General features: G+C 39.7%; 2 protein-coding genes across 2 annotated transcripts in view; one reads left to right on the forward strand and one right to left on the reverse strand.

Annotated features, from left to right (window-relative positions):
• khdrbs3 (KH domain containing, RNA binding, signal transduction associated 3) overlaps positions 1-25,008 on the reverse strand; it is a 153,442-nt gene that overhangs the window by 24,127 nt on the left and 104,307 nt on the right. The window contains exons 6-7 of the mRNA XM_026157422.1: positions 17,641-17,821; positions 2,372-2,454 (exon numbers count right to left, since the gene is read on the reverse strand). Of these exons, the coding sequence (XP_026013207.1) occupies positions 2,372-2,454; positions 17,641-17,821 (264 nt within the window). The remainder of the gene's footprint in view (positions 1-2,371; positions 2,455-17,640; positions 17,822-25,008) is intronic.
• On the forward strand, positions 19,236-23,223 carry LOC113015397 (zinc finger BED domain-containing protein 1-like). Its single transcript, XM_026157420.1, has 3 exons — positions 19,236-21,917; positions 22,063-22,379; positions 22,588-23,223. The coding sequence occupies exons 1-3, from the start codon at positions 20,980-20,982 to the stop codon at positions 22,941-22,943; spliced, it is 1,611 nt and encodes a 536-aa protein (XP_026013205.1). The 5' UTR covers positions 19,236-20,979; the 3' UTR covers positions 22,944-23,223.

Consider the following 25,008-nt stretch of genomic DNA (forward strand, 5'->3'; position numbering starts at 1 on the left):
AACGCAGTAACCGGGTCTTTGCAGCAGATTTCAATGCAAGACACCCTACGAGACCACCCATCTCCCATGCTACAGTTAACAAACTGCTTGCTAACTTTCGTGAAACTGGTTCAGTGTTGGATTTGCCAAAATGTGGACGCAAGAAAACTGTCACTAATGAAGAAACATCAGTGGCTGTCCTAGCTTCATTCAGCAAGAGCCCACAGCGTAGCAAGAGCCGCGTGTCACTGAAGAGTGGCATTAGTCGAACTTCCCTTCGGCGGATATTAGCTACTCACAAATGGCACCCTTACAAACTCCAGCTACTGCAGCATCTCAACGAGGATGACCCAGATCGGCGCACAGAATTTGCAGAATGGGCAAAACAAAAATTGGAACAGGACCCTCAGTTCACGCAGCAGATTTTGTTCAGTGATGAGGCAAACTTTTATGTGAATGGTGAAGTTAACAAACAAAACCACCGCTATTGGTCTGACACTAACCCACATTGGATGGATCCCTCCAAGACTGTTGGAACAACAAAAGTGATGGTTTGGTGTGGTATATGGGGTACAACGATAGTGGGTCCATTCTTCATTAATGGAAACCTCAAGGCCACTGGATATTTGAAATTGCTACATGATGATGTGTTTCCCTCTTTCTGCACTGAAGCTGGCACGTTCCATGAGTTTTTCCAGCAAGATGGTGCACCACCACATTATGGGTGCCAGGTCCGAGCATTCCTAGATGAACAGTTTCCTGGAAAGTGGATTGGTCGTCGTGGGCCAGTTGAATGGCCCCCAAGGTCTCCCAATCTGACCCCTTAGACTTTTATCTTTGGGGTCATCTGAAGGCAATTTTCTATGGTGTGAAGATACGAGATGTGCAGCACCTGAAACTACAGATACTGGATGCCTGTGCTGGCATTTCTCCTGCGGTGTTGCTATCAGTGTGTGAAGAGTGGGAGAAGAGGGTTGCAATGACAATCCAATACAATGGGCAGCACATTGAACACATTTTATAAGTGGTCAGAAACTTGTAAATAATTCATGAAAGAATAAAGTTACGTTGAAACCAAGCACACCATTGTTTTTCTTGTGACATTACCAATAAGTTTGATGTGTCACATGGCTCTCTTCCTACTGAAAAAACAAAAGTTGTATCCAAGATGGCCGACTTCTAAATGGCCACCATGGTCACCACCCATCTTGAGGAGTTTGCCCCCTCACATATACTAATGTGCCACAAACAGGACTTTAATATCACCAACCATTCCCATTTTATTACGGTGTATCCATATAAATGGCCCACCCTGTGCATCCAGCAGAAAACAAGAGATTGTGGGTATTTAGTAAACTGATTATGTCTAAAGTTCAAATATTTACTGCCTTTGATTTCCACCATCTCCAACAGCAGCATTTGTTCCACTGTTAGCATAAATACATGAGTTCTAGCACTGTATTCTCAATTTTTACAAGCCAGTCATTGTGACAGCACCATCTGCCGGGTGACAGCAGTTTTCTCTGGAGCAAATGACAAACTGAAGCAACACAAAAAAGAACACTATGAAGTCCACAAAGGGAGGAGGTCATGGTGGACAGACAGGTTAACTGAAAATTAGACTGAAAAGAGGGGCTGCTCTGCTTTTATGTTTACATTTTTAACCCATGTTTCATGTTGCCAGTTTTGTGTTTATTATTATTATAACAATGATAACAAACATTAACGCCAAACTCGATTCTGCTCTAAACTTGGGGTCTCTTATTTAGGAGATGCTCCTGAACAGCGGTCCCCAACCTTTTTTGCGCCACGGACCGCTTTAATGTCAGACAATATTTTCACAGACCGGCCTTTAAGGTGTCACGGATAAATGCAACAAAAACAAAATGATACGACCAAGACAAAAACGGTGGTATTTTGTAAATATAATAATAAGCGCGAATTCACTGTGTAATTGTGTAACTTTATTAGCAGCATCCTCCTGAAATGTGCCAAAAACATTGAAAGTAACATCCTCCTCTCTGCCCCTTAATGCTCTCTGGTCGCTATGGTAACGCGTAAATATTTCTTTCAAAATAAGACACACAACTACAACACGGGAAAACCATAAATTTCACACCTGAGCCTCAACTCTTGCGACCCAGCACCAAACAACTCACGGACCTGTACCGGTCCGTGGCCCGGGGGTTGAGGACCACTGCTCCTGAGGACTGCTTCCAGCTTACAGGATAGTCATGGTGTATTGCACTGTGATAATATATTATCATACATCATCTCAATGAAGTACTTGGTGCCTCATGTATTAAAACAGTCGTATATAGCACATTTACCCATAAATCCGTGGAATAAATGTGTAATACTTGTGACTCTTTCGGTAAAAAGTCGAACTTACTTTTGTCCTTGATTACTGTAATTGTTGTCATACGATTCATATCCTTGGTCATCATAAGCTGTCCCGTAGCCGTCGTCGTATTCCTGTAGCAAAAAAGTAGACAAAATTTACCCAGCTAGATGAAGCTCAACACAGAAAAAAATCCAGAAAACATTTTGACATTAACAGGATGTTGATATGACAAGCTGTTCAACATCACACCTGCTGAAATGTGGAGCGATGAGGTTAAGAAAACATACAGTATGATTAATACATTCGTCTGTGTTGTGCTGTTTGTTTAACTTGCGGTTCGATACCTTTCTGATGCGGGTTAACGACATGCGAGTGTCGTTAAATCTTATCTCTTACTAAAGACAACTTTTTTTGCAATGCAATACATCAAAGCTTTCAGCACATATATAGGTCAAAAAGCTTCATCTGCTGCTGTTGGAAGTACATATGCAGGACTATTAGAGTAGCAACTGCAGCCCTGCCCTTGTCTCTGTGTCAACTAACTGACAGTGGGATGCAAAGACTTGCTGTGGCTATGTTTCATCACCACCTCAAAGGATGAGCCTTGAACATCTGTTTATACTCCAGCAATCTGCACCCCTCCCACCCCCGCACTCTACCCAGGCCCCCGCCAAGAGGAACATCAAAGCAAACCAGTGCCGCACCCGTCCTAATTTGGGATAAATGGGACTTATGTTCCACAAAAGGCGTCGACCCCTAGCGACACATCTCTCATCCCCCACACACTTCTTGGCTAATTCCATCTGCCCCTTATTTGCAAGCTTGAAACGAATGTCTGTAAGATTCAGCACCAGAAGAAAATGCTCATCACATCCGTGTTATTATTAAAAACTTAATTCCTGATTAGAAACATGCATTTGCCAAATGACAGCATTTGAATTGACTCTTTTATGTTTAATCCTTCAGAAGCAAAGTGAAGGAACTACATGTGACATATAACAAAGGCAACTCAGATGTAGTAAGACTTCCCTGTCTCTGGGTAAAGTATGAGATAGGCAGTTGTTTTCTTAGTCAGCTGGATTTTAGGAATCTGCTGGATACGAGTATTTGGAAACTTCTTGGTCATCCAACTGGGTGACTTTTTCAGACTATAACTGGCAATTTTAATCTTCATATTGGCAACCCTCCTGACAGCAAACTAAAATAACTCATTGCTTTGTTTGATTTGGTACAGCAGCTAACCCATAACCCCCACATTCATGGTAATACACTAGAGCTACTGATCGCTAAGTGGCCTTAGTATTACTTTTATTAATGTTTATTAATTTTTGTGTTTTCTTCAGTGGGCTGATCACCCCAGGAAATAAAGCAAGACCTACAACTAAAACATATATTTAAATGAAAATGCTGGTATTTTATTAGTGACAGCCACAGCTAGCCTGTGGATGACCAGCCTGATCAGTTTAACTCTGAAACTCAGGATCTTTGACGATATTGCACCTGTCATAATTGAATTGGGCAAACAGGAAGATACTTCTGAATGTAAATAGAGGAAAAGCAAGCTTCAGTGTTTTCTTAAAACTACTTTCAACAGTTTAGCTGAGCTCTGAGCTTCTGAACCTGGTTGATGGTTCTCTCCGTTTATTTCTTATAAAGGAAGGCTACTGCAATGCTCTTTTTATTGCCCTCCCTAAACGACTATTAGACAGCTACAGTTAGTTCACAATGCTGCTGCTAGAATTGTAACAAAAATGACTCCAGTTGTCAGTTCACTGCATTGGCTTCCAGTAAGTATAATTGATTGTTTTAAAATCTTTAAATGGATTGGGGTGTAAATATGAAAACTGGGTCTGCAACATCTGGTTACCTAGTAGTTCCCAGATCTGGAACTAAACAGGCTGATAATGCATTTAGCCACTATGCTCCCCATAGGAACCGAGAAATGAAACCACCAGAGAGCTGTACTATAATTGCTATTATTATTGTTTTTATTGATATTATTATTATTATTATTATTATTGTTGTTTTTTTCCTTTTTAATTTTATGTTGTAAACCACTTTGAATGACTGTAGTATTTTAAAGGTACTATGTTACTGGTGTTCACGTGGAAAAATTGTGAATTCTTTTCTATTTGTCTCGAGGCAGCTTTAAGGGAATTAAAGTCCCTTCTGACATTTCTAATTCTACAGTTACAAACACTTTTGCAACATAAACAGTTCTTCACACTAATGCGAAGGCTAAATTTAGTCAATAACTGTACTTTCTACAATATGAACCCTCTTGAACCCACTTCAAAAGCAGAGGCTCTCAAAAGGCAGTGCAATTTTGTCAAAAGCTACGTAATTAAAACCACTTTTCAACAGGCAGAGGAAACTGAAGCTTTCCCTCTGCCTGAAACCTGAAAAACAGTGGCAATAAAAGGATCAGGCTGACAAACGCAAGGTTGGATAATACTGACATGAATATTTAACTGTTAACATTTTATTGGCAACCTAGGGTTAAGGTTTGGTTAATGTCCACCTCTTTTCACAGGAGTTTCACCTGCTCAGAGCACCGAAATGAAAAATTTATATTGTTTTTTGGAGAAAAAAATACTCATTTTTTTGTGTCCCGAGTCAAAAAAAAAATCTCAATTTTTAAAACTAGTGTAAAGTGTAGAAGTACATTTAAATCTAATTTGATATACAAAGAGGTGTTTACAAAGGTTATAAAGCTAGTTATGTAGCTATTTGGTGGTTACGTGTTTTGATATTTACATGTTTACATGTTTGAATGTTTAGACATGCATGTTCAAACCAGTAATAAGTATGTGTTATATCTACCTGGTTGTTTTCCCTGTTTTGATCTGAGTATAAGATTTCCTGGCTTCTGAGAGGCCAGTGAAGTATTCATGAGGGCGGCACACAGGAAGTGTGGGTTGTTGTTGCCGTGTGCTAAAAGTAAAGAGGCTGCTAAAAAGTTATCCGTCTCCGTCTTGCTGTTCCTAATTATTCAGAGAGATTCCAAACCATCTAGTGAACCCTCACGTTACACTAGCATCTAGTGGTCATTAGAGGAACTGCAGGTTTTAGCACACGTACTGGTTTCATTTTTCAGCCATGATGCTTGCTGCTTCATGCCAAAATGCCATAAATTTAATGTTGAAATGATGTTTATTGTTAGAATACTAACCATTGAGCAATGGTGAAAATACTAATTGGTGACATTTTTAATATTGGAAATATTAAAAATGTTTTAAAAAATCTTATGAGAACAAATGACAGCAATTGATTTTTTCTAGAATTAAGACTAGTAGCACCTTTCCATTCTGAACACTACATAACTTTATAAGGCTCGGTGGTTTATTACATGGCATCAGTCAAGGTGAGGAAAGGAGCAGCTATCTTATATTAGGCTTCATTAAGTTGGTGATGCTTTTCTCCATAGCAACCTCCTTTTCCCAGCCATGAACTCAAGCATCAGGTTCCTAACATCATCTATGAATCTTTAATCACAGAATATTTAAATGTATTAAAAAGAAATGGAAAAGCCACAACTCAAGTGTTTGAAGCTGAAACGGCATCAACTAATAGACGACTGGAAAGATTGTGTGTGGCTATAAATGTCTTCCCATTTGAATTTAAAATAATGTTGCTGTTTTTGTCAGAACGACGTCTGCTTTTGTCTCATTACTCTGAGAACATCCCATTTCAATGTATTTAAAAGTTGACTCTGGTTTAAGGTCACTTTATCAGGTTGGAATAAACAAGGGTGGTCCTGAATATTGAATGACGAGAATCCTTAGAAGGAGTCAGCTGTCAAATAAGATAATTCACAGGAGATAATTTAGTTATTTGAGTTACACTTGAACCTAACACTTTTCTGCTAGACTGAGCGAACATACACAGTCGGTTTCCAAATATACCCAATGAGTTACACCATTTAATGCCGTGAAAAAAATCTTAACTTTTCCGTGTCTCAAACTAAAACCAATTAGCTGGTGTATAAAGGAAAGCAAAGTTAATGAAATTAGCAAGGAATGTGTCTGTCCTACTTGGTTGCAGAGTTACATAAAATGATGTGGAAAAATACCACATCAGACATCTGGCTGTGTTTAAAGCTCGATAGTTAATGACACAGAGCGACATCATGAAGTACCTGTACTGAAAAGGTATGGCTAATTAAAAATAATGAGCTGTGTGGGCTGGAGAAAGTCTACCAGCCTAAGTCACTGATACTCCATATGGACAAAAGTACTGGGCCACCTACAAATATCATCTACATGAAGATGTATGATACATTTTGCAGCACCAACAGTTTTCCACTCTTCCCAAAAGGCTTTCTGCAAAGTTTTGGGGTGTGACTGCAGGAAATCTCCTAAAGAGCGTTTGTGATTACAGACGTGGATGTTGAACGAGACGGCCTGGCTTGCAATCTCCATTCTAGTTCATCCCAAAGGTGTTCGATGGGGTTGAGGTCAGGGCACGGTGCAGGCTAGTCAAGTCCTTCCACATCCAAAGTCATCCAACATTGTCTTTATATGGACCTTTAATTCGTACACTGTAGCACATTTATGCTGGAACAGGAAAGGGCCTTCTCCAAAATGTTCGTGCAGAGTTGGGAGTACAAAAATTGTACAAGATATTGTAGTAAGCTGAAGCATTAATTACCCCCTTTACTGGAACTAGGCGGGGTTCAACAACCCCACAGCATTATCCCCCCTCCACCAAACAGACCTGGCACAATGGCGTCATGCAGGTAACGATCTCAGACTGCCAGATAATGAAGCACAATTTGTTCTAGAGTCCAGTGGTAGTGTGCATCAAATCACGCCATCCTATTTTGTGATGTAAGGCTTAGCATGAAGCTGCTCGCCATTGGAAACCCATGCAATGGCACATCTATAGTACAAGCTCCAGTTCACTGCTGAGACCCACCAGCGGTCATGTAACCAGGGAGATGACTCTCCTACTCCTCTACAATACGCAGTTTTATTTGTTTTTAAATTGCATTGTTGAATTCAATTTCCTTCAGTATGAGGAATAATAATTAAATGTGAAGATCTTAATAGAAAAATTATTCTGTTCCTGTGCTATCAAGGCTGCAGGGGGGTTCTGTAATCGAGAGTTAAAGAGTAGTTTTCCTCCTCATCAGCAGCCAGTAGCCTCCATACTCTGCTGATGCTGCATTGTCATTCAGAAAATTTACTACAATAAAACAAATAGACTTCACCTCACAAATGCACTTTGTGGGTTCTATTAGACTAGCATTAGACTGCAAGGAAATGGTATTAATATAAAAAAAAAAAAGAAACAAAAGAAAGCACTACTTTTTTTTTTTAGCTCCTCACGTCAAACTCTGTGTACTATATTTGTGCAATATTCCTACAGGGATAACTTTATCCCTTTTTATGTGTGTTCTGTATTGATTTCATATCATGTGGCAGCAATAGCAGCAATACATATCAATTTTCTTATACAAAATAAGTATAACATTAAAAGACAAGATGAAATTTATTTGTGCCAGGCTTTTATTAAAAGCAGGTTACAATTTCATTCACCTGTTACCAGAAAAAGACACATCCATGTTACAGATTAGCCTTTTTTTAAGAAGAATAAATAAAAACATAGTGAATAAAAATAATAAAATAGGCGGTGGTTAGAACATGTTATTTTAATTTGAATGGTTCTCTCGTATGAATAACTGTAATAAGTAACGTCTTAGTTCTTCGTGTTTCACATGGTTGGGAATCGTTTCTTCATAATAGGAAGGGTTTACCTTACAATCCAGAGTTAGCGAGATATGGTAGTAAAATTAGGGCTTTATTAATAAAACTGAACTGAATTCATTTAGAAACCCTGTGTGTTATTGTGAAAAACAATTCTAGTTTTCAGGGTTACAATATTTTGATAAAAATCCACGGTGACTGACATTTGTGCTGTTACGCCTACTAGTAAGATGGCAATACCCTGTGGCAAAACACAACCTGCTTTAAAAAAAATCAAACAAACACAAGCAGAACTGCCAAAAACTGTTTCTCTAATGAGGTTGACTCTATTTTTTTCTAATTCTCTGTTTCTAACACGTCAGATTTTCTTGTTTTCATGCAGATTACGTCCCGGATCAAAATGCGATACAATCGTCGTCGTCTTTTTTTTTTTTCTTTTTTTTTTTAAAATCGTTGTCATTTGGAAATGAGATCGCACATAAGTATGAATTGAGATCGCGATTTTCTAACGATTAATTGTGCAGCCCTATACAGCGCTATATAAGAATCTCCAAAAATTAGTCAATCCGCATACGATCCCATGTTAAAATCTCCAACTCAACACTATTACAAACCATAACTACAAATGTAGTACAGCTTGATGTGTCTTGATGACTGAAGCTGTAGTTAGTCTATTACTGTAATTAGTCTATTACTTACCTCTAATTAGCAGGTAATGCAACCACAGGGCTAATGAGACTGCTGACAATCTTGCTAGCGTTAGCTGATGACTTAGCTTCCTCTGCTATAAACAAAGTTCCGTGATCCAGTGTGGGAGCACCAAATTTAAAGCAGAGCTTTGAAAATGTATATTGTTCTATACAGTCCATGATGCACAAAGCCCTCTTTAACCATAGCAGATGCAGACCAAGCACAGCGGTCGCAGCGCTGGTAGAAACTTTAATTAGGCTTCAGCACAAGCCCTTACTGCTAAGTCCTCATCTCGTCTCACTGGTGACTCTATCTAGGTGCTGTCCACTCACATTGGACAACGCTGACTGGTATTAAGGGCCACATTAAACTTTAACAATGGCATGTTATTGCCATTTATTAGAGCAGCTACTCTATAATTGAGTTACAAGAAGGCTGAGAGGCGAAACATGCCTGGTTTATAAATCACAGTGGCACATTTAAAATGATTCTTTTCACCGGCGTCTGTCACACAAAAAGCTTTTTAAAAATGGAGCACAGACTGTGATGATGGTTTCAGTGAAGTGATTATAATATCTGATGTGTCTGTACTGATATACCATTTACTCGAAATACCTTCCAGAGCACAATAGTGCGACAATACTGCAAAAGTGCCGTGTTTCCAGCGCTAAACAGGATTAGTGTGACAGTGAGAGGTTGAAGGGGGCCGGGGGTGGGGTGCAGAGACAGATAGGAGGGAGAGAGAACAGCTCCTAAGTGAGTCTTTCATTTGAATGCTAGTGGATGGCTGAGAGGCGTGTTGTCAAAAGATAAGGACTGGCCTCTGAGGCCACTGAAGACTAACAGAGGGTCTGGCACTGCATGTTACAACAGGCGTATCACGGCCGCGGCACTGTGCTCTACAATACCACTGTAACAGATAGGATGCCACTGACACTCCGGCGCTGGATTTATTCCAAGCAGTCTGTACTAAATCCAAATGAGTTCAGCGACGTGCAGCCCTCGCTTTACGAACTTTTCCCAGAAAGTGCACGCACGCCGTGGCCTGTGCTAAAGAGAAGGAAAAAACGCAACAAAAGGTGTCAGAAAAGCAAACAACAAAGTGAGAAAATTAAGCAAATGAAAAGAAGAAGGAAAGCTTTGTTGTTCCCAAGATTACTAAATTACGACACCATCTGTTCAAAGAAAAATGTCTTGCCTCCATACAGCTGTGCCACACACTGGTCTTAACTTTTTAACGATGAAGGCAAAACAACACCCCGTGATATTGCCGCGCCGAAAACAAATAAGCCAGTATTTGCAATCCTCGGTCATCTGTCTTGGTCAAAAATTTCACAAAGTAGCTTTGTGTCATTTATTCAGCTTCTTCCTGCCAGCATATTTCAGAAAGCTGAACAGGCTGGAATTTGCTGGAGCTTTTCTGCTGCAGGGGTAGAAATACTACTCACGCTATCAGATTGAGGGTGCCAAAAAGTTGGCCTCATGCATCAAGTTGAAGTATCACTACCCCGTGTTACGCCTGACAAATGTTTTTCCTTCCGTTATTTTAACACCTTTGGTTTTGATCTTGGCTTAGTTTTAAATGAATTCTGTTCACACCTGCCAAGTATTATCAAGGGAATTCATGCCATCAATAAATTAGCCCTGAAGAAAAACATCTGCACACTGCAAATCACTCACCGCTTTCACTTCTGATGTAGCTCGACTATACGTGCTTATGCAGAACAGAGTCATGACAGGTCGTGGCAAGACTGTATTGATACAAGGACACGAAATATCAATATTTTAATTTGTTTAAAAAATTTAAATAGTCTGGATTTTGAAAAATACTACAAACAAGAGAGCTCATCTCATGCACCTTGCTCCTGAGAAAATCGAACAATTGGCTCAGCTGAAAAACACGCTTAGCTTGACAGAGCTCAGTCACAGGAGTAAAAGCAGGACAGTAGCCTCCCTGCATCTATAAAAAAATTAGAGGATGCCTACACAGCAAAATCTCTAGTGTTAAATTAACACTGGAGAGTGTCTATATGGGTCCACACCTCTGAGTGTTAAATACAACACTGTTGAGTGTTAAATTAACACTTTTCACAGTGTTATATGTTTAAAAGTAACCTAGTCAGTTTTGAAGATTAACAATGGCTAACACTGAGCAGTGCTGATTTTCTAACACTGGAATATTTCTAACATTTTGAGTTATTTTCCAGTGTTAGAAAATCAGCACTGCTCAGTGTTAGCCATTGTTAATCTTCAAAACTGACTAGGTTACTTTTAAACATATAATACTGTGAAAAGTGTTAATTTAACACTGGAGATTTTGCTGTGTAGAATGCATAAAAGTCTTTCACATTCTGCAACTGACTACAGCGACTACACGGTTGCCCACATTTTGAGGCTGTGGCACACTCGAGAGCGCTTTTGATCTTAAGGCCCAGGTCACCTGATCGGTCGTAACTTTTCTGCAAACAGTCGCCATCCGACATTTTTCCATCCGACCATGTCAAAGGTTTCAAAATACTTGCTGTCTAATTAATAAATGCAAACAGTTTGCCAACATGTTGCCAACAGTCTGAATGAGTTTATGTCACTGAACACAACTCGGGGGGACTCGAATCAACTGGCTGCCAGCTGGTTGTATTCTGGTTATATATAGAACAGATCACAGATGCAATAGTTAAATGTGATTTTCTACTTTAAATTTAGGCTGCTTGGGAACTTCCCCTAATGTACTGAACATTTCTTCTCCTCTCCCATTCCGATTTGAATCTGGGAAATTTTGCCTCAGACAGTCGGAAATATTATAATTCAGATCAATACATTTACATATTTTTGTATCTATAAAAAGGAAGCTGACACTTTCCAGACTTTATCAAAGGTGTGAGCATCACAGCAGATGCTTTTGTGTCAAAGTAGCTGAAGATAAAACACAGAAAAACATGAAGGTGATTTTCCTGGCCTGGGGTTTTATAAAAATATTCTGCAGTACACCAAAAACGAAAGAAAACCATTAATCAACTTATGAACATTACCTCTGAAGTTACAGCGGTTTTATTAGAGACACGGCTAAGCGTTTTGCATTTTGTATAATTTCAAAAAGTTTAAATTTGTTCAGAAGCCTGTTGAACGGCAGAAATTAGGTTTTCTTTTCGGAAGTAAGTAAAAGGAAAAAAAAACATTGTCCGACAGCGCTGTAAATAACTGTAGTCTTATGCGTAACAAGCAAGCGAATAATGCAGAAAACAGATTTCGGGGATAGACGGGAAACTGTTCTTGAAGTACAGAGAGAGAGAGAGAGAGAGCTGTGCATGAAGTGTGATTTAATTGGTGGAAGCAAAACAGCAAAAGTCAGAGGGAGTCCATGACGATGTTTATGTGAAGCGTAGTTTGGATCTTCGTTTGCTGCTCGTTCGGTCAATATTGTTTGGAGAGAGATAAAAACAACACCTTCAGTATCAGCGCAAAAAGGGCGTAAACACAAAGTGCGGACCCGCCGAAACATCAGAATCAGCGAGCTGTCGGCTTTCAGCCCCGACCGTGTCCGTGCCGTCGGGTGAGAAAGGCGACATCTCACTGATTCTGATCTGCTTTGTGTTTACGTCTTTGTGCAGAAGCCGTGTACTGCTGTCATTTACTGTTTTAAATGTTTGGTGGTTGTCAAAATTTTGTGACGTTTCTGAAATTTTGGGCAAAATACATTTATATAAAAAAATCGATTCAGGATTTTAATGAATCAATATCACGTTATCCAAGCCAGAATCGATTTTAATCGATGAATCGATTATTAAAACCCACCCCTATTTCCAAGTGCTTACTTATAGGTTTGGTTAGATTGTCCAAATCTGACAGTTTTGTCTGTAACAATGCAGGGCCTTTACCTTACAATATAAAGTGCGTCGAGGTGACTGATGTTTTGAATTGGTGCTTTATAAAAAATGTGACATTAATTGAAGAGAGAAAGATATTCTGCTTCATGCATGATAAAACCGTGCTGCTGGAGGTGCTGAATGAAAATCTGAGAATTCGTCAGTCTCCAGGCAATAAGAAAATCACATTTTGTGGCAATATGTTGTCTTGAGGCATTTTTATCAGGCTAAAAAGAGAAAGAAAAGGAGGCAATAATTTGCTCCACAAAAACAAATTAGAGGCTCCACATACAAAAATAAAATAGTAGAGGATAACTGAAATTTCTAATTTGTGGTAGAAATTACAGATGACTCTCATTTGTTTGGAGCTAACAAAGAATAATTCAATTTTCTCTGCAATTAGTACAAATCACAGGTTTGGTCCCGTGTGGGGAGGATTCAATCCTATCTTCATGACTGGTCTTGCCTGCCACACCAGTTGGTTGCAGCTTCTTTGTTACTGTATCTAAAATATTTCCCTAACCATCACATTCGATGGTTAAAACTGCTACAAGGACAGTGAATTAGACAACACGATTCAATTAACAGTGCTTGGCTCTCAGCAGGACTCGACATGCGGAGAAGTGCCTGAGGGAGATTCTTTTGTTTTTTTTGTTTAATTGTTTTTTTTTTTAATGCCACAGTAGTCAGCAAGGACTCACAATGCTCAGAACGGATTACTGCTCCTGGAGGATTTAACATAAACAATTCCAACCCACATGCATTGCACACTTCGTGGTCCTCTCACCCAAAGGAATTCAGCTACCGTGTGAACAGAAACAAACACAGTTTCTCTCGCGTACATCTCCAGCATGGAGCTGATGTTCTACTATTTCGGTTAGCCTCCTTGGATTCTGTTCCATATTGGCAATGCTGGAATGGAAAGATACCAGCCAGAGCCTCATTTCTGACATGGGAGTTACATCATGTTTAATTCTCCTCCAATGGGATTAGCAGCAGGTAAGACAGTGATCTCAATGCACTTAATGAATTACACGAAATGAGATTTGGCTGCAGTCACAGTAGGCACTCAAGACGGCCGGGGCAGCCAGGACTGGAACACGGGATAATGACATTTCCGTGATTTTGTTTGGTAACAATTAGTTTCAGAGTAATTTGATACTGATGCAAGTAGAACCTTTAACAAAAGGTGCATGCCGACTGCATGGCGGGGCATCATCAAGACAAAAATCGCAAGGGGGTAATCTAGGTCTGGCTCTTTCTTCCTGAACAAGAGCGGAGAAGACGCCTCCAGTTGAACAAGTGTTCTGGCCCGTGGCGATGCTGAGCAGAGCACAACGGGAACGTGTATATGAGCAAAAGCTAAGCGGTGACAAATGAAAGCAGCGAAACATCCCTTTGTCATTTCATTGATGAATACAGGGGCCTATTTGTCAGCGGCCGACAGAGAACGCTTGCCCTGGGATAGTGATACATTCAGATAATACAGAGTAACTCATTGAGCCTCTAATTTGCAGCGATGTGCTTCGATTTATCATGTGGCAGATGTTGGGGGTCTTTTTTTCCCCTCACACACAGACACACAGGTGCAGGTGTCGGGAAGGGAAACGGGGGGGGGGGACGGGACACAGTTTACAACTGTGACAATGATGGCAAACAGCTGGTCCAGGAGTCATTCTCTACGACCTCCACGCATTTGAATTGCAACCTCTGAATAAACCTGTCAGATGTGGTTAGGTATGGGCTGCTGGGGCAATTTTCCAATGCAGGCCACCTCCTCGCTCCTTCCCTCTGCTAAATATGCGATGCTGATCCCGGGGTCTCTGGGGAACTTGCCTTGACAGTGCGGCAGGAGACTCTCTTGGCAAATGCACAAAAGCCTCTGACTCTAAGCCTAATGTATTCATCTCTGGGAGCTGTTGATATTGCAGGTTACCATAAGACTGTAGGTAAGCTACAAGAACAGTCCACAATAACAGCTCGAAACAGCTTAAAGGGAGGGAACTTGAAACTGATTTTTTTCTTTCCACAGGGATGTGAACTACTACAAAAACACATCTGGGAGAGACATCTGTGCCACATTTTGAGTATCAAACAGTTAATTTTCTGTACTCTGGTGATACCATCTTCACCGTTTTGTACCTTTGCTGCACTGATTTAAGGTGGAAGACCTACACATCACTCTCAGATATTTTTCGTGTTCCATATAGACCGTGCTGAGTCGACACAATTACACAATTGTTTGTGGACGTAACCTCTTTAACTGTAAATGTGTCTGACATTCATGTTATGGTGATTAACTTCATTCTTTAGCCTCTGGACCCAGATTTTTAGGCTTGTTAAGAATAATGTTGATTTCAGGTATGCAAAAGCTGACTGAAATCTAGAAGGGCACAAAATATTACTGTAAGATCTGTTAGCAAGCTAGCAACAGCTCGAGAAAAATTAGCCTAGTGGCTCCTCCATGATTATCCGCCTGCTTGCAAGTGAAGTCTACGCTGTAGAATGAGATGGAGGTAAGAAAAAGATTCTGTATATGAGCTATGATGGTAACTTAAAATGGTAAACCACTGAAAAAGTATTACTCACTGGAATTAACTGTGTTCTGGTAGCCTAACAATATACATTTTAAAGCTGTAAGGAACTTTTGATTTGACAGTCAACATTTTCAACACGTCTGGTTAGTATTTGTGCAGCACATATACATCAATAATAAATCAAAAATATTTGAATTAAAAAACAAAACAAAATGAACGTCGTGCAATTATACTGCGTTATATTTCCCTTTTTTAAGAGGCATCTGAACCACCTAAAAAATGGGAATTTGTGGGACTATTTATAGGTTGATGGACCGCTGTATAATTTAAAGCTTTTAAGAAAAAAAATTGTAACTTTAATTTATATTTGTTTTACAGTTAAGTGATAACATTAAGTATGTAGTATGAGAACTAACTGTGAATAACAGAAGAATTTGAAGTTCAAAATACATGCAAGAAGGCTGGAAGTAACATTTTTTTCGTTTCTGAAACCATTTTGGACTGACCTCTAACCCTAGCCTTAAGTTTGCCAGAGACGGTGGATCTTAAACAGGTTACAGTTTTATGACATCAAAATGTAACATACTACCTCGAACATAGTCACATCTAGTTTTTTTCATATATGAGACAAGATATTGTGTGTGATCCTTGTTTTATTATTATGCTGCTCCAATATTGATAATTCAGAATTAGATATCAGATGCATACATTCTGACCGTTAAGGAAACAACAGAGGAGAGTTTACATTTCAAACTGAAAAAAAAAAAAGACATCTTACTCTTAGGAGAAAATAATGATCCCATAATGTCCATTAATTAGCCACAGGCTACAAACTGAACTCAATTTTTATCCCGTATTCATTTAAATTCAAGCTAATTAGAACAAAGAACATAAACCAAATTATCCTTTTTAAGTCTCTGTTTGCAACATAACCAATACAGTACAAACTGGAGGAATACCTTAGTAGTTAAAAACACAACAGTTCTGAGGCCTAAGGGACAACGCTGAAGTGTCAGTGAGACAGTGTACAGCCAAGTAACGTTGGTATACTTGGAAACCAGAAACTATACCAAGTATAAAAATATGCACATGAAACTCATGTTTTCAGAGTTATGACTCTGAGAAGGAGTTCGATGTTTGACACACATTATAATTACACCTCCTTCAGCTATATGTCGCAGCATCTCCTGCTGCTGCCACGCTGATGAACAGACAGATCAGCAATGAAATTGCTGCAACTAATCTGCTGTTGTTTCCATAACACAAGCATGCATGAACACAATGTTCACTATTCTTGGCTTCTTCCTCCAACTCTCCCACTCCCACTGGGGAAATGCACCTCACAGTTTGAAAACCCCTCATCCACAGTAACCAGGTCATCCCCGGTGGAGAAAACCCCACTCCTGTGCTTTAAAATGTAATTTTTAAAACTAGATTCTACTCTTCATAGTATGGGGGTGGAACTGTCCAAAACAAACACCTCTAAAACTAAACTAACATTACAAAACAGATGGACTCCAAAGCGACCCATGCATTTTAAAGCCTAAATGTTGTGTTTTTGAAGAAAACCATCGACTATTAACCTGCAGCTTCCCAGAAAGCACAATGTTATCAAGCTACATTCATAGAGAACGATCATAGACTATTTGGACACAAATATAGCTCAGTCGAAGATGGATGTAACCACTGTGATGTCATTGGTTGGTGTTCAGACTCATTGTTTGCGTTTTTTGCTGCTGCCGTGTTGGTTTGAACAGCAGTCCCCAACCTTTTATAAATACAACTAAATAAAATGATACGACCGAGACAAAAACTGTGGTATTTTGTAAATATAATAATAAACACAAATTCCCTGTGTAATTGTGTAACTTTATTAGCAGCGTCGTCCTGAGATGCACCAACAACATTGAGACTAACCTCCTCCTCTCTGCCCCTTGATGCTCTGTGGTTGCTAACGTGTAAATATTTCGTTCAAAATAAGACACACGACTACAACACATGAAAAGACCCAGGGAAACCGAGTTAACGATAAAAACCCTGAAAACCATAAATTTCACACCCAAGCCTCAACTCACGCAGCCCAGTACCAACCGACTCATGGACTGGTACCGGTCCGTGGCCCGGGGGTTGGAGACTGCTGGGTTTGAAGACCCAGCAGTGACCATATTTGGAGGGTGACGTGCCAGCCTCAAGTGGGCATCAGAGGAATAACAATTTCTCCAGTGGCTTGATTTTTAATCCCCAGAGATTGCCTCATGGAAAGAGTAAGACGTAAATTTAACTGAATCTATATTTTTAATATAACATAAAAGTCAATCCAAATCTGAAATATTTCAATAAAACTCTCTCATTCTTATTTTAAAAACGAGTAGCAGTTGATATGGCACTCAGCCCTACACTATGTTAAAAATTTATTAAACTTCAATTTCACACACATGGACACAAACTGCAACACGCAAACATATTTTTGCACACGTGCGCTCACTGCTGTGTTCTCGCATTATATTGGAAATACTCACATATTCGCCGTATGAGTCCTGGACTATGGGAGGAACTGGTCTGTACCCGGTGGCCGGGGGGGCCCCTCTGGCTCTCTGCACCCCTCGCCCTCTGGAGGACGGAACCCGGCTGGGCGGGACTCCTCTGGGTGCGGCTCCTCGAGGCAGTGCTGCGTGCAGTGGAGGAACTCCTCCGCGACTCCTGACACGAGACACAAACATCCGCCCAGGTTTAGATGAAAGAGCTAATGCATGTTTTATATCTTATTAGCTTTTTTGGAGGCGACTGTAATAAATTCTGTAGATTACTGGAGGGAGGAATGGAAATGTGCGTCTAGCTGAGATGGATCAGATGCACAACACAACATATTCATATCATTTTTAAGGCAGTAAACGATACTGTTAAATGCATATCACTTCACAGTATTTCATCTATCTCAGATGTCCATTGCATTCCATGTCTTCACGATGATGTGCTGTAATATATCATGTTTGCAGTGAAGCTGCCTCATCTACTTCCATTCCAGTTAGTGATTTCCTACATCGGCCAGAATGACTTGACTGCAACCGTAGCAATGAATTTGATACATTCGGCAGGCAGGTTATGTGTGTAGGTGGAGAGAGAGGAACAGCGAGGGTGGAGGGCAAGTTCTTCCAGTCGAGAAGAAGTGAGTCATGTCCATTACTCAAAACACAGCATGTCTTGTGGCTGAATTGCTTTCTTGTCTATTACGGCAAATGTAGATAAAGAAAAAAAAAAGTACTTCTGCCTGTTTTATAATAAATGTATTCTACTCTGTTTGTTGATTTTCTAACTTGTCAGCCTGGAGAGAAAAGCACTGGTTAAAATTCTGCAAAAACTGAACATTTCTTTAAAATCTATTTCTTAGACATGGTTTCTTTTGATATTTAGAACTGCCAACACCCGACTTCTGCCTTTAATATTTTAGTAGCCAAGCATGCCCATCACACGCGGCTCTGCAGCAAACGAGTGAGCGATTCTGATGACATCTGGAACACAGAGCCTAACTCGCACTGAAATCAAGACGGAAGCAAATTCAAGCTGCTCTGCTGGAAATCAAAGGCGGTCTGACCTTGTGGTTTGGTAAAAATGTTGCACGCGCTTTTTACATCGAATGAGCTTTCTTTTTAAAAGCAGTTAACTGATATGGAGCAGCAGCAGAAAACCGCCAGGGGTCATTTTCTTTCTATGCTTTCCATTTCAGCTCCTTCTTCCCATCTTTTCTTTTTTTTTCCTGGTGAAACATCACAGATTTGGGGCAGGAAGACAGAGAGAGTGAAAAAAGACTAACCAGGATAGTAGGGAATGTTTACTTGATTGCAATTTGACCGTCATTAAGTTTAAATACTTAAAAAAAAAAAACGATTCCCCCTTAAGTGCTGGATCCTTCTATTCCAGCAACAGCTCCAGTCAAAGTTAGTGTAAAAAGGAACATCTGTCACGGTTCTGGGTCCGTTGGACCCAGTATTTTGAGTTTATTATATTTCGGTTTAATTCTGCTTCATGGATTGTTTTCTTGTTCTCGTAGTGATGATGATTATTTCTTGTTTCTGTTTATCCGTGCTTAAGGATTTGTTCTCAGTTGTATCTCACGTTTAGTTTAGTTCAGGTTCCATGTGTCAGTCTCTGTCTGTCTCTCAGTGTAAAGTCTGCATGCTTGTTTAGTAATTCATGCAGGGGTGGAAGTAACGAATTACAAATACTCACGTTACTGTAATTAAGTACATTTTTTGGGTACTTGTACTTTTACGAGTAATTTTTCAAGTGTGTAATTTTACTCATACTTGAGTACAACTTACACCATGTAATCTACTTCGCTACTTATAAAATCAAAAGTCACTACTGAGTACGCCCACAATTTGAATTAATATTCAAACCTTTCGTCTGCATTTTTGCAGCCAATAAGGCCGTGCAATCGAAACCCCGCCAATTTAAGACGTAAGCAAAGAATAAACTCCGCTGCAGCAGCAGGCACAGGTGTCTGGAGGTGCTAAATGGTGGAGTATAAACTACTTTATAGACGAAAGATTTGAAGACAAAGAAGCCAAAATGGAGACAGAGGACAACACTGTCAACCATGAAAACGACGTAGAAAAGACGGAGGACGCGTGCCCGTGGCCATACCTGGAGGAATTTTTCGTGTACAGAGGAAGAAAAGGAGACAGCGTCCAGATGCAGTGCAAACTTTGTTTGACCTCTACAGTCATTTCAGCTTACAAGACTTCAGCATCTAATCTAAAAAAACACATTGAGGTAAGAGGTTTTACAACTATACGTGTATGATATTGCTTTCTTATTTTTCATGTGTGTTAAGGTTACTAGTTTGGCTAAGATATTGTCACCGCCATTGGTTAGCCTGATATTAAAATAAGACGGAGCTAGCTAATGTGCGTGTGTGCATGCATAATTGAGCTACAATTCGTAGGAATGTTTTAGCTTATTATTTGGATAACCACCGTCATTACAATAAATTAAACTTGTAGTCATTTAAAACTCACAGGCCTACAATCAGCTGGCCTATTTAAAAAAACAAACAAACAAAAAAACAAACAAACTTGAACACAGTGCTGAGCTGCATCTCAAATTAATCTTCCAGCTCTCAGCTGACATGTACCAGAGCCCGATTGATGGATCAGTTGATCAGTATCATTGGCCTGATATAGGTCTATCATAGTGACATGGCTCTTAATCAGTAGGGTTATATGTTTCCCAATATGATATCTTTTTTTAAAGAACATAATGTGGATTGGTTTTATTTGTTAGCTGTATGGGCAGCATTTTTGTGTATGTGATCCCTTTTCTTAAATTAGATTTGCTATATACACATATTTTGCTCTCTTAGTATTTTTAGGACCTGACTAATACTGAAAACTTTAGGGTGATACTGATAAAAAGGAGTTAAAAATTTAGATACTGATACATTGGTCGATACTCTTTTTACAGATAGTATACATATTACAGAACTTAGAATGTATACAGAAATTCATGTTTTTTGCAATGATCGTTCAAAATTGGTTTACACTTGTGAATAAATACAGCAATATATCTGCAAAATTTGACCAATTCACCACTCTTTTATACTATGCTCAACAATCAAAGATTATCTCAAGTCTAGTTGAATAATGTTTTAAAAATGTGTTTTCTTTTAGTGTTAATCACAGTGATGTTATGAAGTAATGTATGAACCTGACGTATGATAATATTTATCTCTACAGAGGAAACATCCATCGAAGACTGAGCAGTACAATATCACTGTGGCATCAACATCTCGACAGCGAAAGACCACAGCCACACCAAACAAGCTCTCAGCAAATACACAAGCCAAGTTACCAGACCTGATGTTGAGAGCTGCAAACAAACATGTTCCACAAGCAACTGTTGACAAGCTTGTCATCAATTTCATATGTGAGGGTCTACAGCCATTTGCAGTGGTAGAACAGCCATCTTTCAAAGAATTGGTTACCACATTACAACCTCAAGCCAAAGTCATCTCCAGACCCACTGTCCGTGCCAGAATCTGTGAAGCTGCTGATCACATGAAGATGACTTTGGTTGCAGCATTGGATAAAGTCAAATTTGTTGCTACCACTACTGATTGTTGGTCAGCTCATCAGAAAAGTTACCTTGGAGTCACATGCCATTGGATAGAGGAAGCGTCCCTGGAAAGAAGATCTGCAGCACTAGCATGCAAAAGATTGAGAGGGTCTCACACATTTGACATGCTTGCTGGTGCGCTTGATGATATCCATTGCCAATACAAGATTAGAGGCAAAGTTGTAAGAACCACAACTGATAGTGGATCCAACTTTGTCAAGGCCTTCCACATGTTTGGGGCACAAAATGATGCAGATGAAGCTGAAGATGAAGCAGACCCAGAAATTATTGACCTGACTGACCATAGGGACTACCATGAGGCAAGTGCAATTCTTGATGAAGACTCTGGTTTGGAGTATCAACTTCCGCCTCATCAGCGATGTGCATGTCACCTGCTAAACCTTGTGGCAACAACTGATGCTGTCCTAGCAGAGAGCATGAATGAAACCTACAAGAGGCTCTCCCGTGCAACCTTTGCAAAATGCCAGGCCATTTGGAACAAAACTGGCCGATCTCATTTGGCTAATGAAGTGGTAGAGGACAAGTGTGAGCTACAGATCATTCGTCCCAATGCAACACGATGGAATTCAACCTACCTTGCCATTGAAAGGATAATACGCATCATTGATGAGAAGGGGGAAGATGCCATCAGGAGCATTTGTGAGGAGTTCAAGGTGAAAATGTGAGTAAAATTGGACACCTACCAATATGGTTTCAAATTTTGTGAATTTTCCTTAATGGATGGTTAAAAACGTGAGCAGACTCTTAATATTAAATCAGAAGATCCCTATTATAGTCATGGTGGGTTTTGTTGTTGTGTCTTACAGGTTGAGTCCTGCAGAAGTTGCATTCCTAAGGGAGTACTGTACCACCATGAAGCCTCTGGTGAAAGCTTCAAACATCCTTCAGTCTGAGTCCACTTCCTTTATGGGATGGCTCCTGCCAGTAATCCAACAACTACTGTCCAAACTTAGCAGGCTGGAGACATCAAGCAAGACATGCGTGCCACTCATCAGAGCCCTGCAAAATGGCCTTCAAAAGCGTTTTGGAGCGATGATGGAGGATCCAGAGTTGGCTGCAGCTGCAGTCCTCTTACCCAAGTTCAAGACTTCCTGGACTGACAGAGCAGATGTAACAGAGGCTGGTAAGGATTCATGTGATCCCATTTTTGTGTATTTTTACATTTGAACACATGCTTAAGTGAGTATTTCACCTAATACATTGTAAGTTATTGATGGTCTGTCCTGAATACTAAACAATCCTTTTTGAGAATTTGCCGATTTTAAATTTGTGTTCAGGAATAATCACTGAAATTTAAATAACAAAATTGTGTTATCTACTTGCAATTACAGCCTTGACATACATCAGACAACATCTTGAAACGACAGAGCATGAGAGTGAGGATCAGCAAAGAGAGTCATCTGATGAAGATGAATTCTTCTCCAGACCAATCTCCAGAAGGCTGCAAAGTGCAGTTGAGCTTGATGGTTATCTTGCTTGTGCCACAGACACCATGGAGCTGCTGCACTCCTTCTCAGCCATCAAAAACCTCTCTCTTAAACTGAACACAGCTCTGCCTGCTTCTGCTGCGTGTGAACGACTTTTTAGCTGTGCTGGTCTACTCTTCACTGCCAAACGAAGTCGGATTGCCTCTGTTAATTTAGAAAACCAGCTCTTGCTGAAACTGAACAAAAGGTTCAGAAAGTAAAGTGTGAAAGAAATGCTAAGACTTTAAGACACTTACCTGCCTGTTGTTCAGTGTATGGGGAAAAGTTTAAATGGTTCTACGCATGTTCAGAAACATTTTTGTCATTGTTTTAACAAACAAAATTCCTCCTTTTATATCTACATTTATTTACAAAACAAGTTACCTTTCTATACCTTGTTCATCTGAAAAATGTGCTTTGAACATAAATATTTATACTGGTGAATCGAGTTGAATGCCTGCTATTGACAACAGAATAAAACATCAGTCTGTTAAAAAGTAATTAATACTCTGAGTAGTTTTTGAGAACAGTACTTTGTACTTTTACTCAAGTATTTTTTTAACACCAGTACTTTTACTTGTAATTGAGTACAATTTAACCAGTGTAACAGTACTTGTACTTGAGTACAAATTTTGAGTACTCTTTCCACCTCTGAATTCATGTGTCCTGTTTTATTGTGAAAGTCTTTGTCTTATGTTAGTGTGTGCAGCTTGGTTCCCCCCGTCTCGTTAACCCTGATCTCTCCCAGCTGTGTCTCCCTCCTGTTGCCCATTCGCTGATTACCACCCTGTGTATATTAGCCCTGTGTTTTCCTGTGCTCAGTGTCGCGTCGTACCCGCAGATCCTGCCTGTGTGTTCCAGTTAGTGTTTTCATGTTTGGTTTCTGTTTTGTTGGTGCCAGCAATAAAGCTGTGGTTTTCAGTTATATTTCCGTCTGAGAGTCCTGCACTTGGATCCACATCTCCACCTGCCCGCACACAGAGCCCTGACAACATCAATTACAAAGTCTCTATTAGAACGGCATCAAAAAAGCGTGCAAATATGGAAGAAACTGCATGCTACTTCCACTGTAGGAGCCTGTGGGACTCCTGTCTTATCACGCACAAATTAAGCATGGTAAATGCTAATTACAGTGTAATTTAAAACACAGCCAATTATATTCTGACTCTGAGCAACACAAACGCCCTTTCTTCGTGACCTTGTTTATCTCAAAATCTGATAAAAGAAGTGTGTTTTCTTTTCTAAACACAAAGAGCAAACAACACGACTGCTTTCTCTTTCTTTTTTTAAAGCGAGCGTCGAGCAAAGAGCGTTAAAGTCTCCTAATGGCCGTGAGTATTTTCATTTGTAGTCTTGTGAGGTCTCCAAGGAGCTGGAATTAGCGTGGGTTCACAGAGATGGTACAGAAGCAAGCATCAACTGGAGATCATTTGCATTTAAAGGATTTTATGCAAATGAGGCTTTGCTTTGCTAATGTTTATGGACACCAGACATTGCATCACTGCACTCTGCTAGACACTATTTACTATCATTGTTGTTTTCCAATTAGAGGTGCTTGCTCACCGGCCTGACCTATTTCATCACACATGAATAGCAGTTTCGGGTAAAACATGACCTTTTAACATGGAACAAACAAACACTGCTATTCACAAAATGTACGTTGTTAGCTTAGCCAAAAGGTGGTATACACACTCGCCTCAATCATGGGCTATTTCTGTGTGCTTTTTCACATGACCAGGGGAGTACAGTTAAATTAAGAAATAATGGTGTTAAATGTAAATATAACATTTTCATACTACACTGACATGAAGCAATAATATTATGAATTATTATTCTGCACAATTCATACTTTCTGAAGGTTTTCTGCTAAATAATATTTAAGTAAATGTTAATTTAAATATACCTGATCTAATAATGATTGTGGTATAGGAAGTAGTTTGGTTTAGTAAATGAATTTAATTGTTCACTCCTGCTAACTCCTTTCTATTGGCTGTTCACTGTGGGACCCTGTACTAATGTGAAATGTGAGTATGTGGCGCTGCCACCGACGGGATTAGAGTGTGGAACAGAATGTAGCTCAGAATGAAAAAACATTAACATCACTTTTAGTTAGTCCCTTATTCTCAGTCATGGAAGCCCCAGGGGGTAAAACTACTGTGGGGCCTGCAGATGCTGATAAAAAGGCAATAAGACAGGCAATAAGTCAGTCTGCTATCGAATGGGGTCAAGTTGACGATTACATGAATTGTGCTGGTGGTAATATGTCACTAAACTGTGATAAACCAG

The sequence above is a fragment of the Astatotilapia calliptera genome, chromosome 22 (assembly GCF_900246225.1).
Source record: "Astatotilapia calliptera chromosome 22, fAstCal1.2, whole genome shotgun sequence".
In the NCBI taxonomy this organism is placed as follows: Eukaryota; Metazoa; Chordata; class Actinopteri; order Cichliformes; family Cichlidae; genus Astatotilapia; species Astatotilapia calliptera.

Coding starts and splice junctions, on each gene's coding strand:
- LOC113015397 (XM_026157420.1), top strand. CDS start 20,980: ATGTTGAGAGCTGCAAACAAACATGTTCCACAAGCAACTGTTGACAAG. Junction 21,918..22,062: donor GAGGAGTTCAAGGTGAAAAT/GTGAGTAAAATT, acceptor TGTGTCTTACAG/GTTGAGTCCTGCAGAAGTTG. Junction 22,380..22,587: donor AGCAGATGTAACAGAGGCTG/GTAAGGATTCAT, acceptor TTGCAATTACAG/CCTTGACATACATCAGACAA.